General features: G+C 37.7%; 1 protein-coding gene across 11 annotated transcripts in view; it reads right to left on the minus strand.

The window, feature by feature from the left end:
* The window catches only part of mycbp2 (MYC binding protein 2), a 175,416-nt gene that overhangs the window by 146,527 nt on the left and 9,686 nt on the right, over positions 1-19,203 (minus strand). For all 11 annotated transcript variants that reach the window (XM_080198119.1, XM_080198120.1, XM_080198125.1 and 8 more), the window contains exons 2-5: positions 9,748-9,823; positions 6,320-6,535; positions 3,237-3,390; positions 629-825 (exon numbers count right to left, since the gene is read on the minus strand). In XM_080198119.1, the coding sequence (XP_080054245.1) occupies positions 629-825; positions 3,237-3,390; positions 6,320-6,535; positions 9,748-9,823 (643 nt within the window). The remainder of the gene's footprint in view (positions 1-628; positions 826-3,236; positions 3,391-6,319; positions 6,536-9,747; positions 9,824-19,203) is intronic.

The following is a 19,203-nucleotide window of genomic DNA, read 5'->3' on the forward strand; positions in this document are numbered from 1 at the left end:
CTTTTACTGAAATGGCTAGAATGAGCCCTCAGCTTCCTCCTAATTTCCAGATAACCATCTTACTCTTCCTCTGTGCTGTGACTTTACTGCACTGAAATGAGGACTCGCATGCAATGTCCTTAACTTGTTATTTTCAGGCTCCCAAAACTTTGGACTGGACCTCAGTCAAACTTTTCTTCAAATAATATTTTTTTAAAAATCAAAATAAGCATCATCTGATTGCATCTTACTTTAATAGACTTTTGACAGCAACTTCATTATAATCCTTTTTGTCTTGACTTTGCAGCAAAAAAAATTCTACATAGTATTGCAATAGATGCACTCACCAAACTGATAAGTCACCTTGAACTTTCATGCTATTGCTGCCTGCAATCCTTCACATAATTCAAACAAATTTTCGTTAATTTGTGTCCCAACTCCCATTCATCCACCTTAATTGCCATATCCCTTGAATATCCTCATCCAATAAAAAAAGTCTACCGAACTCGAGTCTTGAAACTTTCAATGGATGGAGCACCCATAGCCGTTTGGAGGACAACATTTTAAACTTGGCAGAATGATAAAGGTCGGCCAAAGCAAATATTTAGGAAATTGAAAAATAAAATCTTTCCAAACAAAATCAAGTTACCTGAATAGGTTGGCAAGCATGGCTGCCATTACTGGTAAGAATTGCTGACACGGCCTGTAGAATCTTGCCCGTATCTCCCCAAGCAACTACCAGACTGAAGAGGCAGGCACAAGATAATGCAGTCAGTGACTGGCTAATATTGTCTGCCATTCCAGTGCTTCTTATTGTTGTTTCTAACAATAAATGGAAGAGAGATTCTGTGGACAAAATCACATTAACCATCAATTAAGGCCCAAATTATTCAGGATATAAACGGCTCAATTCATCACTGTCATCCAAAGTCAAATAAATAAATCAGATCTTTCACTTAACCGGGATCTCAGGAATGGTAATTTGAGGGAAGCCTTTGCCCTCCCATCCCTCATCTTTAAATTATTCTTGAGCATACCTTGGACACTGACCAGAGACACAGAAAAGATAATTGTTCTCAAACTTCCAAACCACTAAAACCAAAGTTCATGCAAGCGCAGACCTTTTGTCAGCAAGCATCCACTGTCGACTTCTTATTGCCCCACAGTGACATGGCCAAAACCAGTAATTTGCACACATCAGGGAATACAAGTGTGAAGGTTAGAAGTTACAATTTACTTCTTAATACCACATTGCCAATCAGAAATAAAGTAGTGGATATTGTCTCTGACTTTTGAAACACAATTTTCTTCATTTGACTCATTTGGAAATCAATGTTAACTTGCGCCATTCATAATTTAATGCAATTTTAAAACATTAAAAAAATCAAAAATTTCTTCTTTCTCAAGACCAAGCTCCTATAACTTACTAATGGCTGCTCCCTGGATTGTGGTCAGCATTGAAGCTAGCCACTGAGCTTGAGGGAGGTGGCCACAAAGATCTAGCATCTCTGCACAATGGATTTCACTTTTCCCAGAAGTTGATCCGAATATGATGTAAAAAGTCAGGGGACTCTTGCAGAGGTCCAGCAACAATATCAACAAGGTACACAGAGAATCTCAATGAAGTTTCCTCAGACAGCCAAACTAGGAAGTAAATGCACTGGCAATGCTTCACTTCTATTAAATTTTACCAAGAGCGAAATAAACGATCAGCACATTCACACTGCAAGTTAAATTACCAAACATCAAAAAAAATTTCAAACTTGGAATTTTACCAGAATGGCACATTTATCAGTGCCTCAGAGGATCTTCAGCAATAGTTATGACTTTGTACAATGCTAATACTCCAGTTGCACCTCATTTTTGAGTTTTCAACAGGGATATTTTAGAGTGAAAGGAGAACTTTTGGCGAGTTCAGTGATATCTAGTTGATTACAGTCTGTAGGGACTAATGGTTTCCTACAGACTTTGGTCAGAACATTGACTACAGAAGTTGGGATGTCCTGTTCAAGTTGAACAAGATATTGTAGGGCCACACTTGGAATACTGTGTACAGTTCTGGTCACCATAATCATAAAACTTATATTATGAAACTAGAAAGAGTGCAGAAAAGATTTACTAAGAATGCACCAGGACTTGATGGTTTGAGTTATAAGAGGCTGGATAGATTGGAACCTTTTTCCCTGAAGCGCAGGAGACTTAGGGGTGACCTTATAGAGGTTTATAAAATAATGAAGGACATGGATCAGCTAGATAGTCAACACTTTTTTCCCCAAAGGTAGGGGAGTCTAAAACTAGAGGGAGGGAGACACAAGGGTCTGGAGGGGCAATTTTTTCACACAGATGGTGGTGAGCATCTGGAACAGGCTGCCAGAGGTAGCAGTAGAGACAGGTACAATTTTATCCTTTAAAAAGCATTTAGATAGTCACATGGATAAAATGGGTATAGAGGGATTAGTGGTTAAAAAAGGCAGCATGAACAAGTTGGGCCAAAGGACCCATTTCCATGCTATAAACCTCTGATTCTATAAATAGCACACCCATTGGAGAAGCACAGAACTATCGACAGCAACTTGCAGATCCCTACATTCACTACAAATGTGTGAACTCCAAAGTTATTGCCAGTTCAAGGGTTATTAATGGTGAATACTGACAAATTCACCATAATTTCTACCACAAAATCTAAACCATTCACTGGAGCACAATACATTAAGGACAACATTTCCACATCTTTTTCCCCTAAAAAGTTTTCATATGCATTGTATAATTTTAGATGACTAACTGAAGTTTCAATTAACACTTCAAAACTCCTGCAATTTTCTTCCTTCTTTGTCAATGCACATGTATTGAATACCACAAAAATGTACATCACCAACTTAGTTCAACTGCATTTCTTCATTCATCAAGTCCAATGCTCGTACTTGTCTCAATTTTGATTTTAGGAAGACCCCATTAGAGGATGGATTGATAAAATAGAACTGTCTATATAAAGTATAGTGCTATACTAACAGCAATAACAGTCAATTTTGCTCCATTGTCTCAAAATAGCCTGCATGAATACTAGCAATGTTGGGATGAAGGAAACAGCAAGTGATAAAATGCAAATGCAATAATTTCAGCTACAAATACAGCCAACCACTCCTTAAATAATTGTATATTTCAGTTTTATCAAACAATCCAATTAACGTTTCAGTTGAACAGTATATTAAAATGCTCAATATCTTAATAGATCCAATTTAGCTTATTACTAACTTTACCTAGAACATCAGGTGGTTCTGACTGGAGACCTTCTGGTTGTTGTCCCTGAAGCATATCAAGTAGAGCTTGTAAACTTCTCAGACATAATGCAGGATGAGAGAACCGTGTCTCTTTTATAAGTTCAAATACACCACAAAGTCCAATTCCTATGATCTGTAACACAAGAATTTATACAACTGTACACTTAAGTAACAATGAATTTAAGTCAGCCTAACTTTTAAGTTTAACTTTTCTATGGGAGGAAAATACATTCTTGCTACAATTCAAACGTCTGTACATTCCAAATGGACCTCTTCAAGCACTGTTTATTGTAAAACAATCTTTTCTGACTTGCAAAGACAGAAGAAATTGTATCATGTATTATATCGTATGATGACAGCGTATAACATGAAGCAACAAGGCAAAATTATTGTTGCAAGTTATATTAATGGTGATATTGCAAAGTGAATCCTTTTTTAAGAATGAGCATGTTAAACAATATTTCCAGTGCAGATATTAGACTTACTGGAGAAACAAAAGTGGCAGATGGAAAGGAAATACTATGTTGGGAATCATTAGATTTGCTTCATATTGCTCTCTTCTTGCTTAATGTTAAATTTTAACTGGAAGTGCCAATTATTAGTTTCCACTGCAACTGACCGTACGTTAATTAGGGTGTTCCACAGCTGTACAACTGTGATTCATCACTGCCGCCCAAGTACAAAATTTCAATAATTCAAGGCCATTTTTGATTTTCCATTGTGTCTGGGAAGAAAATTGGTATTATCTATTTAAAAACTAAGAAATAAAAAGCCCTGGCAAGGTGTGAGGTGATACATTTTGAGAGGCAAGGGACAATGAATGGTAGGACATGAGGAAGTACAGAAGACTAGAGAACATAAGAACATAAGAAATAGGAGCAGGAGTAGGCCATCCAGCCCTTCGAGCCTGCCCCGACATTCAATAAGATCATGGCTGATCTGTCGCTGCTCAGTTCCACTTTCCCGCCCTCTCCCCATAACCCTTAATCCCCTCTCCTATCAAAAACCCATCAACCTGCGTCTTAAAAATATTTAGCGAGGCAGCCTCCACCACTTCAACGGGCAGAGAATTCCAGAGATTCACCACCCTTTGAGTGAAGAAGTTCCTCCTCAACTCCATTCTAAACCACCCCCCTTTTATCTTGAGGCTGTGCCCCCTAGTCCTATTGTCTTTTTTGAGCGGGAAGAGTCTTTCCACCTCTATCCTATCCATCCCATTCATCATCTTATACGTTTCAATGAGATCTCCTCTCATTCTTCTAAACTCTAACGAGTACAAGCCCAGTTTATTCAGCCTCTCCTCATAGCTCAACCCTTTCAACTCCGGTATCAGCCTAGTAAACCTCCTCTGCACTCCCTCCAAGGCCAAAATATCTTTGCGCACGTGCGGCGCCCAAAAATGCACACAGTACTCCAGTTGCGGCCTCACCAATGCCCTATACAGCTGCAGCAAGACCTCCCTACTTTTATATTCAATCCCCTTCGCTATGAAGGCCAGCATCCCATTCGCCTTCCTGACCACCTGCTGCACCTGCAAGCTGGGTTTTTGCGACTCATGCACAAGGACCCCGAGGTCCCTCTGCACCGTCGCCTGCTGCAGTTTTTCGCCTCGTAAGTAATAGTCCTTCCTACCATTTTTCCTACCAAAGTGGACCACCTCACACTTGCCAACATTAAATTCCATTTGCCATTTCCTGGCCCATTCGCCCAGCCTATCTAGATCCTTCTGCAGACTCTCCACACCCTCCGCACAATTTGCCGTTCCCCCAATCTTGGTGTCATCAGCAAATTTCGACACTCTACACTCGGTTCCCTCCTCCAGATCATCTACATAAATGGTAAAAAGCTGAGGCCCCAGCACCGACCCCTGGGGCACTCCACTAGTCACCATCCGCCAATCCGAATAGCACCCGTTGACTCCCAGTCTCTGCCTCCTATTTGACAACCAATCCTCTATCCACGCTAACACCCTACCCCCAACTCCATGTCCCTCGACCTTCTGCAATAACCTCTTGTGAGGCACTTTGTCAAACGCTTTCTGAAAATCTAGAAAGACCACATCTACCGGCTCTCCTCTATCCACCGCCCTAGACACATCCTCATAGAACTCCAGTAAATTTGTCAGACACGACTTCCCTTTAATGAAACCGTGCTGCGTCTGCTCTATTAAGCAATTCCTTAAAAATCTAGAGGAACCTTGGGTGCATGTCCATAGGTAGATAAGATAGTTAAGAAGATAGAGGAGATAATTGTCTTTATTAGTTGAGTTATAGAATTTAGGAGCAGAGATGTCAGGATGGAGCTGTATAAAACACTCATTACGCCACAGCTAGAGTACTGTGTGCAGTTCTGGTCATCACACTCTAGGAAGAATGTGATTGCACTAGGAAGGGTGCAGAGGAGATTCACCAGCATGTTGCTTGGGTTGGAGGGTTTCAGCTATGAAGAGAGGCTGGAAATGCTGTGGCTGTTTTCCTTGGAGCAAAAAAGAGGGAGCTCAAAGTGTACAAAATTGAGAGGGATATAGATGGGAAAAAACGTTTCCCTGTAGCAGAGGGGCCAATTTCCAGGGGTCATAGATTCAAGATAAGAAACAGGAGATTTAGAGCTGATTTGAGGAAAAACTGACCCACCCAGAGGATGATGGGAATCTGGAACTCTGTCACATTTAAGAAGCATTTAGATGAGTACTTGAAAAGCCATAGCATACAAGGTTACAGGCCAAGTGCTGGTAAACGGGATTTAGAATAGATAGGTGCTTGATAGCTGTCATAGACAAGGGACTCTGCTATAAAACTCTATAGCTCCAAAATCTCTAGCTAAATTGTAAAAACAATTGCACTAAGATTCATACACATCGCTATCTAGAGGTAAAAATCTTATCATTACTTTTTTAATTTAAAAAAAATTCACCCGCATCTTCCAACTCTATACACTGGCCTGAAACATGAATTTTGTTTCTCACTACAAATGTGGGCTGAGCTGAAGGTTTTAGCAGTTTTGTTTTTTCCCTTTAAATTTCCAACATGCAGTGCTATTGTAAAAGAATTTTAGGGGCTTACCTTGGGTAGTTTAATTGGAGGCTCCCTTAACTCCTCCTCCTCATCAGTGTCTGACTCTCCACTCTGGATCGAATTCTTTGAGGCCAACGTCAGGGAGGCTTCTTTCCTTTGCCATTCCAAGACACATTGGCGTACATTGCAGTAAACATTGAAGGCCGAGGGGTTGCTATGGACCTTGATATCTGGAATAGGCGATGCGTTTTCCAAATTCTCAGTCTGAAGGAGAAGTCATAATTCAGATTCTTACTTCATTAGTAATAATGAAAATTCTTGAACAAATTTTATGGCTCATCATTCATGCTTAAGTAGAGCATAAAAACCATGAGCAGTAATCAACATAGGTCATGCTTCACAAGTGTATTGAATATAATGCAAACAAGGACAGACATGACGTATCCAGCAAATAAAAGTTCGGATTTTCAAGGAGTATTTGGTAATTTTTTTTAAACAGAAGTCATCAAAATTGCAGCTCCATTGCTATTAATTGTACCTAAAAATTTGTGCTAAAAATTGGCATAAGATTAGAAATCAAGTAGCCAAATACACACTGATGACCAATAACAAGCAGTCTAGTTCCTCAGTGTTAGGTCATTTGACTTTTGTATTGTTCATAAGTATGATAGAATATGGTCATGACGTAGAAAACAGAGAAAAAAAGAGTGTAGAAGAAAGAATAGTGAAAATGTATTGGCTAAGGCAGCACATGTGATTCAAAGAGATGTCATGACTGATGAAATTGATTTTTCATATTGCACACAGCGTATACAAATAGAAACTACAAGTTATTTTGCACATGTGAAAGATGCATCAAAATGTTAAAAGATTAAATGATCTCTCCAATATTTAAGTAGGCACTACCAGCCAAATGGAAAGCACTCAATAGAACAGTCATTCAAGATCTCAGTATTCTGAAAGGAAACAGTACCATATGCCCAATCAGGAATAACAGGTGATGCATTGCTTTCTGGAGTATTATCAACCTTCTAAATAAGACTGATGCTTAACCTTTCCAACAGTCATTAAAATGTAACTACGTAGAACACATAAGGTCAGACCATCTATTTCCAGTGTTACCTTGTCAACATTCTTAATTTCAAAACCTCATCCAGGCAGCGTACGAGTTACACCTAAGCAGCAATAATTTAACTTGCAGGCAGTGGAAATTTTAATGAAATGAGTGCATTTATTCTTAAAAATTTTGTTAATATATCTTTTGTTTCTTGACATCTTCCAGAGTTCTTAAACATCCAGCTTAGGGAAATTAATAGCAAAGAAAAATTTTAAACAAAAATCAGATTTTGCATCAAAAGTAATGGTGAAGCCAATAACACTCAACATTATTATAGAGGAAAGCAGTGTGCGCACACATGCAGTCAAATCTGGAAATTAAAATACATTTCTCTCTCTCTTTGGTTCTAACAAAGAGTCAAAAGCACTCGAAACATTAACTCTGCTTTCTCTCAGATACACTAGGGACCTGGGTTCGATTCTCTGCTTGGGTCACTGTCTGTGCAGAATTTATACATTCTCTCCATGTCTGCATGGATTTCCTCCGGGTGATCTGGTTTCTTCCCACAGTCCAAGACGCAGTGCTTTGGCTATGCTAAATTCTCCCCCAATCTACCCAAACAGGTGCCAGAGTGTGGTGAGTAGGGGATTTTCACAATAACTTCACTGCTATGTGAATGTAAGCCTAATAGATAAACTTTAAAGATGCTGCCTGACCTCCTGACATTTTCCAGCATCCTCTGTTCTTGTTTCAGATTCCAGCAGTATTTTGCTTTTTACACTATTTCTTGCTTTATTCACATGTCCCAGATCACGTTTAGGAGGATGTGGAAATGTTCTGACTTTCGATTTATCACAGGTTGTAATACAAAAGCCCACATAAAGTCTGCAGGAAACCAAGTATAGTTAACAGTTATTGCTATTCCTTTATCACTGACTACAAAATCTGACCCACGTAGCATTTCATGATAATTTCAAATAATTGAAACAGGGTTTTAAGTGTTCTGAGCGTGACGGTGAAAGGTGGCATGTATTAGCAGTTTATCGGAGAAAATAAGCAATAGCATTAATGCGGCTTTAATGTACCATGCACTTCCTCAGATCAGTCTGTAGTTGTTAAATTATTCTAAGCAATAAACAATGGGAAAAGTCAAGAGCTTAAGTGTAAATAGTCCCACTGTACTTTTATTCACCTGTACAAAGCAGCATCATAAAATTACAGAAAGACACAGCAGAGCAAAAGGACATTGGGCCTATCATGCCTGAGCCAGTTCTTTGAAAAAGCTATCCAATTAGTCCAATTCCCTTGTTATTTTCCCATAAGTCCAGTAAACATGTTTAATTCATTTATCCAATTGCCTTTATAAAGTTATTATTGATTAAAATTCTGCCATCTTTTCAGGCAGTGCGTGCCAAGTGATATCTCACTGCAAAAAAAATCATATCAGCGCTCCATGTTTTGCCAATCACCTTCAGTCTAGGTCTGTTGACTATCAATCCTCTCGCCACTGAAAACAGTTCCTCATTCTTTCTTCAAAACTATTCATAATTTTGAACATATTTATCAAATCACCTCTTAACTTTTCTGCTCTAAACAACATAACCCCAGCTTCCATTCCAATGCTTCTAATCTACAGCTTTTCCAAGGCCTTGGCATCTTTCATAAAGTGTAGTGCCCAGAATGGAGCAAAATAGCTGAGAACTATCCGATGTTTCATGAAGATTTAGCATAATTTCCTTGCTTTTGTACTTTATACATTCTTTCCCAAGTAGTCTTCTCATCGTCTCCAGTCACTTTTGAAGATGTATATGTATGTCCCAGATTTCACTGTTGCCGCACTCCCTTTAAAACTGTATCACTTTACATTGCCTGTCCTCTTTCTTCTTCCCATGAAAATATATCACTTCATACTTTTACACATTAACTTTGATCTGACAGTCTGTCCGTCTTACCAGTCTACATCCTCCTGAAGCCTGTTACTATCATCCTCACCCTTTACTAAATTTGAGTTTTGTAGCATCTGCCAACCTTGAAATTATGGCCTGTATACCCAAATATTTTTCAAAAGGAGCAGTGGTCCTAATAGTGGTCTCTGGAGAGTGCCACATCACAATTTCCTCCAGTCGAAAAAACAAACGTTCATTACTACTCTCTGTTCCCCAGCCAATTTTGTATCCAATTTGCCATTTTTCTATTTCAATCTCATGGATTTTAATTTTGCTTACAAATCTACTATGTGGTGATTTGTCAAATAAATGGTGTTGGAGAGATAGAAAGATTTAGGGAGCAAATTCCAGAGTGTGGGGCCTAGCCAGTTGAAGGGTGTATTTTCATAGTAAATATTACTAACCACCAGCCACATCCTATCACAATGCATTTTTTTTCTTCTTCAAACTACTGAGCAAATAAATCTACTTGCCTTTGTTCGTGTTTTCACTTTGGACTTGGTCTTCTGTTTCCTTTTAAGTTTTTTCTTGCTCAAAGCTTTTTTATTTCTGAAACAGCAATGAACAATTTGTAAATTAAAGATATATCTACATAATTATTCCTTGCAGCATACAACTTAGGGAAAAAAGTTTTTTCTACGAAAGAACTAAGCCATTTAAATCTGACCTACTGGAAATATTAAATAGAAATGTGTAATTATCTGGCTGACGTTTTGCTTGGTGATTATCTTATTAGCACTGCACTAATATACTTGTGTTCACTACAAGAGCAGACAAAAACATAAAAATAGGCTTCAAGTTTAATAATAATTTGACACTTCAACAATGTGCTGATAAATTTCTATTTTGTGCACAAAACAGAGCAAAAACACTTATCTACCACAATATACATGGGTCAATAAATGGTTTTAAACAGGACCAAAAACCCAAGCAGTTTTTTGGATTGTAACTTGGAGCACTGCAGTTTTTTGGATTGTAACTTGGAGCACTGCAGTTTTTCAAATTTACCATACAGCTGTTATTCTCATTGATTTCCAAGAGAACAGCACAATTGTTTTACGTAGACAAACAATTTGCAATACCTCATGAATAGTGCTGAGTCTGCATTCTGAAGTGCACGTTTGCCGTGCTGTATCTGCTTTATCCACAACCCTTGCGCCACAGTGAGTCAGATCTCCTGGCTCACTTTGCAGTGTAAATAGGCTAAGCCCAGTACTTTGGACTGTTTCAACAGCCTTTGGTTTTTCAAGTTCGAAAATGGATAACTGTTTTTGTGTTTAGATATGCAGTGTGTATCTGACAACATAATATTATTTTAAAATTTATAACACAAGAAAGCTGTGTCTTATAGCTTAAGCTGCTTCAAAATGGCATCAGTTAATTTGCTACCTAAATTAATGTTGAAAGTTGACAAATAAACAGGAGCTCTTACTTGTTCTTGGGACTCTTGGCCTTCTGCAGGAAAATCAGAACTTTCTTCACGGCAAATGCCACAGGTGAAATGCAGAGGAATAGTATTCAATGAGCAATGTCCAAGCATACAATTTGCAATGCAATACACTACCCATACATTCTACGTCAAAAACATCTATTTTCTTCACTGCAGTACTGCCCATTTCTGACCTCATTTCAACCTGCCCACTGCTAAAACCCGATCCATATTTTCTTCCCTTCAGGTTATTCTCATGATCAGCCTCCCATGCTCCACAAATGTCAGCCCTGCTGCACATATTTTAACCTGCACCAAGGCCTGCCCGCCCCCCGCCATCACTGATTGCTCACTGATTGACACTGGCTCCCAGTGCATCAAAACCTCCACTTTAAAATGCACATTCTGGTGTTCAAACTTCTGAATGGCCCTGTTCCTTCCTTACCTCGGAAACCTCCTTCAGCCCTACAAGCCTCCTAAACCTATAAATTTCAGCAACTCTGGGCTCATGTACAACCCTGACTCTATTTGCCTCACTTCTGGTGGCTGTGTCAATATCTGGACTCTAAATTGTAAAATTCCCTCTCAATCTTTTCAATTCACTCTTCTTGTATGAGATCTTCCTAAAACCTAGTTCTAACTAATCTTCCAGTCACCCCCATTAATATCTCCTCATTTAGTTCAATGTCAATTTCCATCTGATGCTTTGTTCCTATATTAAGGGAACAACAGAATTCTAAGTTGTTGTTCTGTAACTCATTCCTCATGTTTGAAAGCAGAAAACGTCTTCACACTTTAGCTTTTCAAGGGGATATTTTGCGCAAAAGGCTTTCTTTGAAAAAAATAATTAATTGGCTTACATACACAACAGGAAAATACTGCATTATCTGGCGGTTTGTCTCCCATTTGACAACCTCAAAACATAGACAGTAGGTTTGTCTGCTGGCTGATAGTTTTGGAAACTTATGAGGAAGCTCAAGGACACATGACTGTGGCATTGACATTGGTGCATGCTATACCAAAGCAAAGACTTTTCTCACTTAGATTCAGGCATGGCATTTGCAATGAAGAAACATACCCTTTAACATCTGCTATAGGCTTTATCCAAGAAAATTGAGAACAAGCCTACACATGAAGTATCCAATTAATTCCTCAATATACTCGATGCAATTTTATTGTAAAATGTACAATTTTAGTAATATTATTGTTGTCTTCAAACTGAAATGTAGTTTTTAATGCTGTGAGCTTAAAGCAGTCATTAATGACTTCAAATTATGTGGATTCACATCCCATTTATTAAACAGCAAATTATCACAATTAAAAATAATAATCTTGACAAGATGGACCATAAATGCTTTCTTGAAATGGCTCAGAGTGAAATGCTAAAATACTAACACTAGGATAAGTAATATGAAGGAATTTTATTGAAACAAATACACTTTACAGAAGATCACCTCAGATCATGTTAACCCCATGTTACTTAATCCGATGAAAAACAACAAAATTCAACATTTCCCCTTATTAACGCTGTGTAAGACTGCAAGTCATTGTTACATCTCTGTATTGTATACACCTGACCACTCGGAAAATCTAACCCACTATTGCTATATTAGTTCTATTGATTTTCGAAAATGTGTTTATTTCACTTGTTCCTTCTACATCTTTTTGCAATTCAGATGGTAGGAATCCTACAAGTAACACCTCCTGTCACCCCAAGATCTGTCCACCATCTATAAGGCACAAATCAGATGCACGATGAACACTTGCGTGAATGTGCAACTTCAAGTCATGCAACTTGCTTGACACCATCCAGGACAAAACAGAATGGTTGAATGGCACCCCATCCACAAACATTAATTCCCTCCAACACTAACATTTAGTGACAGCCATATGTACCATCTACAAGATGCAATGGAGGAATTCACCAAGTCTCCTGAAACAGCATCTTCCAGATGCACAACCACTACCATCTAGAAGGACACAGGCAGCAGAAACGTGGAAAAGCACCATCTGGAACTTCCACTCCAAGTCACTCACCATTGCTGCCATTCCTTCACTGGATCATACTCTTGAAACTTCTTCTCTAACAGAACTGTGGGTGCACCTACACCACGTGGACTACAGCGTTCAAGTAGGCAGCCCACCACTACCTTCTCAAGGACAATTAGGGATGGGCAATCTAGTCAGTGACACACATCCCTTTAAAAAATTTTAAAAATACTCAATTCAAGGGTGAACAGAGATGGGCAACAGATACTGGCCTAACAAGTATTTCTTAGAAACTGCTGGTGATAAAATATAATTTAATCAAATTTCGCACTCACTATCTGAAGGAAACACCTTTTATATTTCAAGACATTGCCTCTGAACATCCAAATTAAAACTGCAGGTTTATTAAGCAGTGAATTACCAAAGGCAAGAATCCACACTCTACACAAAATAGCATAGTGCAAACATTCTTTGAAAAAACAATTCAATACACAGACCATTTTATAAATTAACAAATTTATAAAATTTTAAATTTAAGATTCTCAAATTTATTTTAGAATCTAAAGTATTTTACATTTGAGAAATAGATTTTCTTAGTTTATGACTTCTATCATTAGCAATTTGCTACTATTAGTAGTTAAGACTAACTGTTAGTATATGCCCAAAAAAATTCAAATGAATTTGCATTCAACTGTTCACAATGGTTAGACCGAACTGCAGATTAATTAAATAGATCAGCAAAGAATTAAAGTATAATCCCATAAACTATACACAGGAGTGATTTATGCCAATTGAACCCATTCCTTGAAATACTATAAAAGTTTGCTCCTAATCACATATGATTCCATATAAACACCATCTAGTCACTGGAAATGCTATGCTTAGATCAGAATGTCTGGAGAAATTGCTATACAGATAAAAATCAATTTACAAACTGTCATATCACTGCCCATCTAATTGCCTATTTTGCAAGGCAAACTATAGATAATATTTATCAAAGGTGTAAGTATTTTTAACTTGAAGTTCAAACAATTAAAACCCCAATAAATCAGACTGGTTTGCACTTGTTTTATTTGCTGATTTATTCCAGTTTTAATGCTTGTGGGCCTGGAGATAGGTTTCTTTCCTTCACTATTACCACATTGGTGGCTAAATGCTAACTAGAAAAAATAAATTATTCAAGTGTTAAAGTTTGCAAATGAATGGAAATGCAGAACTAAACGACTCCCAAGGTGTCATGGTACCCATCCTCATGTGAGCAAGGAATAAACTGAACATACCCAAGTGACATAAAAACCCAAGTGTTTTAATGTCTTTATTCGGGAAATTTCTACAATTTCCATATGACCAGAAGAAATATACAGCATATTATGTTTAAAGTAAAAAGGTACAGTTGTAAATTCTTTCCCAATAGTAAGCTGCCTGCTTGATCTACAGGCTAACTAGAACACAGTTAATTTGTTTCAAGAAATTGGATAAATCATTGGCCATGCATGGGGCAATGGAAATTTGAAGACTAGGCACTACAACTTATGTAAGCGAAATAAAATGAAGCCCCAAATAACCAAGACAGCCTAATTTTCTCAATAATTATCAGTAGTTAATATTTCAATGCATTCATTGAAAGATTCTGAACTTGGCTACCTCTTAAGACCTAGAAAGTTCTACAGGAGCATGAGCTACAGGCTTTTCTTTCATCTGTAACTATCTGCTTCAAACAGTCTATCCCTTACCACCAACTAAATAAGCTGTCAGGGAGTCACCATGCATGTATCATCTCCAAGAAAACTGCAAAAATAAACTTCAGTTATTATTCTGCAAGTTTAAATCATTTTTAAAGCACCTCAATGTCAGTCGCTATGCAGTTTTGCATTGGTGAATTTTTTTGGTTGCAAATAAATTTCAGTTTCAGACTGAAGTGTACAATGTGATATTATGATACTGACTGATGTTTGGAGGGGACAATGAGTTTGTGTTGCTTAAATAGCATCAGCCTCCAGAGTCTACAGCTGGTCACTCCAGTATAGGTCCTTAATAGTTGTATACCTGCAGTCTGAATTTAAGTACTACAAAATTCAATAACTCAAGTTCCCAATATGTAAGAAGATTACAGATAGTTCCAAGAAAAATAGGATGGTAATAGTAGGGGTTTTAACTTTCCCAACATTGACTGGGACGGCCATAGTATTAGAGGCTTAGATGAAGAGAAATTTGTTGAGTACATTCAGAAGAAATTCCTCATTCAGTATGTGGATGGCCTGACTAGAGAGGGGGGCAAAACTTGACCTCCTCTTGGGAAACAGGTCTTTAGCATGCCCTGTTTTTCTAATCTGATAAATATGTGCTTCGCTGGAGAATTAAAATTTTAGGTGACAGCATTGGCAGCACTGTCAACTCTGAGATAAGGTGTGGTTCAAAGTTGCATTAGAAACTTTAGTACATAATATATGACACCATTCAGATCAATAGTGAGCAAGTACTACATTTGTTGCAGTGCCATCTTTCACTTAAAATGTTAAACCATCTGCCCTCTCAGGTATGCATAAAGTTCTCACAGCACTATTAAGTAGCCTGGCCAATATTTATCTCAAATCAACATCCCTGAGTGCTAAATTGTGTTGCTGTTAATCTTATTTAAATTTAAATTGGTTAATGTAGTTTCTTACCAACAAAAGTGACTAAACATCAAAAACTACTTCATTCTCAATGGTGTAATATGGTACATTGTGAAAAGTGTCAACTAACTGCTAACTCTGTCTTGTTTGCCCACATGATTCACCATGAAGCACAGCCATTATCCTCTGTTTATTTTACATAATTAGTTCTCCAACAAGACAAATTAGAAAACATTCCAGCCAGAAGGAACTGCTGTGTTTTCTTTGAAACATGCTCACCTTCCTGACAATATAAATGCTCAAGCCACTGCAGGTATCTATCTTGTGAAAAGTCATTAGGTTTGACAACTTGGCTTCAGCAACTTATGTCAGAAATGATATTTTCCCAATTGACATTTAGAATATGAATGCAGACAGCTCACAGCGGTGTGCTCAGAAAGCATATCTGGTACGCTCATATCTTGGTGCCCACTGTTAATTTCATCCTATTCCATATATATTTATTCAATCAGCCAAACGTGGTTGTTTCATTTCCAGTGCAAAGATTTAGCTCTGATTGTGGAGAATAGTTATCCAATTCTGCCGATCCCAACAAGAACTATTTCCATCATGATATTAGACGTTGAATAGCCTGATAGTCAATAAACCTCACACCACAAACACATTCTTTTTTAGGCTGAAAAGTTCAAATTAATTCCAGCTTGCAAAAAGCTGGGTACAACTGTTTGAAGTCTGACAACACCAGGTTTTAGTCCAACCGATTTATTTGATAATACTCACAAGCTTTCGAAAGCTTGTGAGTATTATCAAATAAATCGGTTGGACTAAAACCTGGTGTTGTCAGACTTTTTACGCCAGTCCAACACCGGCATTCCCACATTACAACTGTTTGAACATCATTTCATGAGGAGTACTTATTGAATTATGTGTTTAATTTTACTTTTCGGTCTTTGGCATGCCCAAGTTTGAGCTTTCCACCTGTTCATAAGGATTGACATTACATTAGGAAGCTTTACTCACAAATTCAAGACCCACTAAAAGACTTTACATGTGAAAGCAGAACAGTATAAACAAGTGATCTACAACCACTAAGAGCTTGAACGGTTGAACCATGCACTAATAGCAAAGTATCTGGTGAAAAGTTCTTCAAGTCCAACTTGGAAGCGTACATCTAAGTCACCCAGTCAGTCAATCTTTCTTTGGAATAAAAGGAATTCAAGGTAAGCCCACAGCAGGTTGACTATAAGGCAGCACAAATTGTACACACTGTTGCCCTCTACAGCTTGCCAAAAATCAATTATGGGAGCCCAAATGGCAACTGTATCAGCTGAAGTACAGAAAAATTACAAGAAGTAAATAGATCATACAAAAGCACTTTTTTTTAAAAATGCTGTTACTAATCCATCATGAGGTTCATTAATTCACTTGATAACCTTGTTCCCATTATCCTTTATCCCCAACAATCCACCTATTCCATTCTTAAATGCTGACACTTTTAAACCTAATTTGTAAGCAGAAAAATCATTTTTACACCACCCCCAAATATTCCTCTGTTGATTTTAATGGAGAAATTTTTAAAACTCAGGTGGCATATAAAGCCAGCTTTGCACCTGACTTCATCAGTGTCTCATCAGGTGGGTTAAGTTAAAATTGCCCCCAAGATCTCTGCTTCAGAAATGAATTCCATATCCCTCACAGCCCAATTAAAATGGTTCTTCAGTTCTACCGCAAATGTCTGCTCATTCTAGACCCTCAACCACTGGAAATACTTTCTACTTGATTTGACCACTTTGTAATTTTAAACTATTGCCTATAACCTTTGCTTTGATGAAAACAAGGCCCAAAACTGTACACTGTAATCTTCCCAACATTACATCTCAATTTTAACGATTTATACCGCTCCCATGAAATCCATTAGCTAATTTTGTGACTAACCCATTTGAAGTCTGCTTGGAATCTGAACTCTTGAAATTTCTCTGCTCCATCACCCAGCTTTCCCCAAACTATATATTAACAAACCTTTGCCACGTCGCATCAAATGATCATTTGTCACTTATCCATAATCATATCACTATAGCCGTGCAACTTTGTTCTTGGTCTTCAGAATTCATTTTCTGTGCCCATTTCCACAACCTAAAAATTTGGATAACAATCCCTCTAGCTCTATACTGACGTATACAGTGTACAAATGCAGTCCCTGACAGAGTCCAAGGACAATGCTTCCAGTTCAAGCAACCCACTGCAGAAGGTCTCATCCTACTCAAACCCAATATAAAATCTACTTGAACAGGGATCATTAGAAAGTGCTGGTCAATTCATTGCATGAAATTATCAACTTCCTCACAGCCAGTTTGTCTGCATTTGGTTAACTCTGAACACAAAAAATATGCCACAATCATGGTTTAGTGGAACTCAGTCCAATAAATGGTGAATTCCAAAAACGAAAAAGGTAAATTATAAAAGTTGTGCACAAAGGAACATGGGCAGTCATCAAATTTCACGTAGAACTCAAAACACCCAACACTTCTACACAACTTGTTCTGTGCCTTTTCCAACTGGCAGGAAAATATGTTATAGTTCGATTGGAAGGGGAGAACAACACGTACATTAAGGACATAAGAAATGTCGTACACCAAGCTTCTGTCTCCAAGGCATGGGATCTCCAGGAATGCAAATGCTTTGATCAAAAAGCCTACACTAAATGTGAACTTTTCATTATAGAGTCTTACTTTCTTGTACTTTTCTTGTCTGGCATTATGCCAAACAAATCTGTCAAAATAAAATGAAACTATACAGATCTCAAGATGCATATAACCACAGCATTAAAACATCCACAAAACAGATTTGGTACTTATTAATGATGGGCATTTAAAAAGATATATACAATTTTCCAGAAATTTTTACTCACTGATCTGAGTGAACCTTAACTGTGATGAATGTTAAGAATATAATTTAATTCACAGTAAAATTGCATGAATTCAGGGAAACTGCAATGTATTTCATCACCTATGGGCATCAAAAGCACAGGCCTTGATTTTGCATTATATAAAAACACAATAAAGTATTTAAAATAAAAAAAATCAGGAACTATGCAAAACAAAAAAATTTCCATCCAAAATACATAATGCACAAAATTAAGGAAGGTGCGCTAATTACTGCATTTTAGCATTGCATACCTCCACACCCAGAATAACCCATCACATCTTAAAAGTTTGTGCATTGTAATTTTGACTAATAACCTCATCATGGATTGCAAAATCTCCAGCCCTTGTAACTCATCTCAACCAGTGCACCACAGTTTTTCCTATGTTACAAAGTATATTTAAAAAATTAACTAGTTATAGACAAGATGGTAAACCACTGGTCATCCTGGTGAAAACTACAAAACCCTTTGCTCCATGGTTTTTACCACAATAGAGTGCCTCAGCCTAGTTTCTTACTTCAAACGTGTAACTAATATTTTTAAAGTACACACACGAAAGCGAGATTCTCGTTTCATCACTGATTCTAGCTTCATCACATTGGCCTGGAGTTTGAGGTTTTAATGATGGTGGAACTCATTCGTGAAACTGATCAGCACGCCTGCTGTCGGTACAGGTGTGTTAAACACAGGAATCTCTAAGTTAGTATCCACAATTTCCCACTCCTTCATAGCATGTGCTGTTGAAGCCTTTGCTGATGCAAATCAATTAGGAATCACTGAACTGATGTGACTATCATTTGCCTTTTCAGCTATTATTCTCACTGTAAAAACACTTGGACAAAATTTACACCTTGCTTAAAGGGGTTTGATGATATTTTAGCTTCAGGATCTACCCAAATCTCAAATGCACGTCCCAATCTTCATTTCACTTTGTGCAAAATTATGAAACAAAGTGAACATAACCTATTTATTA

The sequence above is a fragment of the Carcharhinus amblyrhynchos genome, chromosome 10 (assembly GCF_965287045.1).
Source record: "Carcharhinus amblyrhynchos chromosome 10, sCarAmb.v2.hapA, whole genome shotgun sequence".
Taxonomy (NCBI): Eukaryota; Metazoa; Chordata; class Chondrichthyes; order Carcharhiniformes; family Carcharhinidae; genus Carcharhinus; species Carcharhinus amblyrhynchos.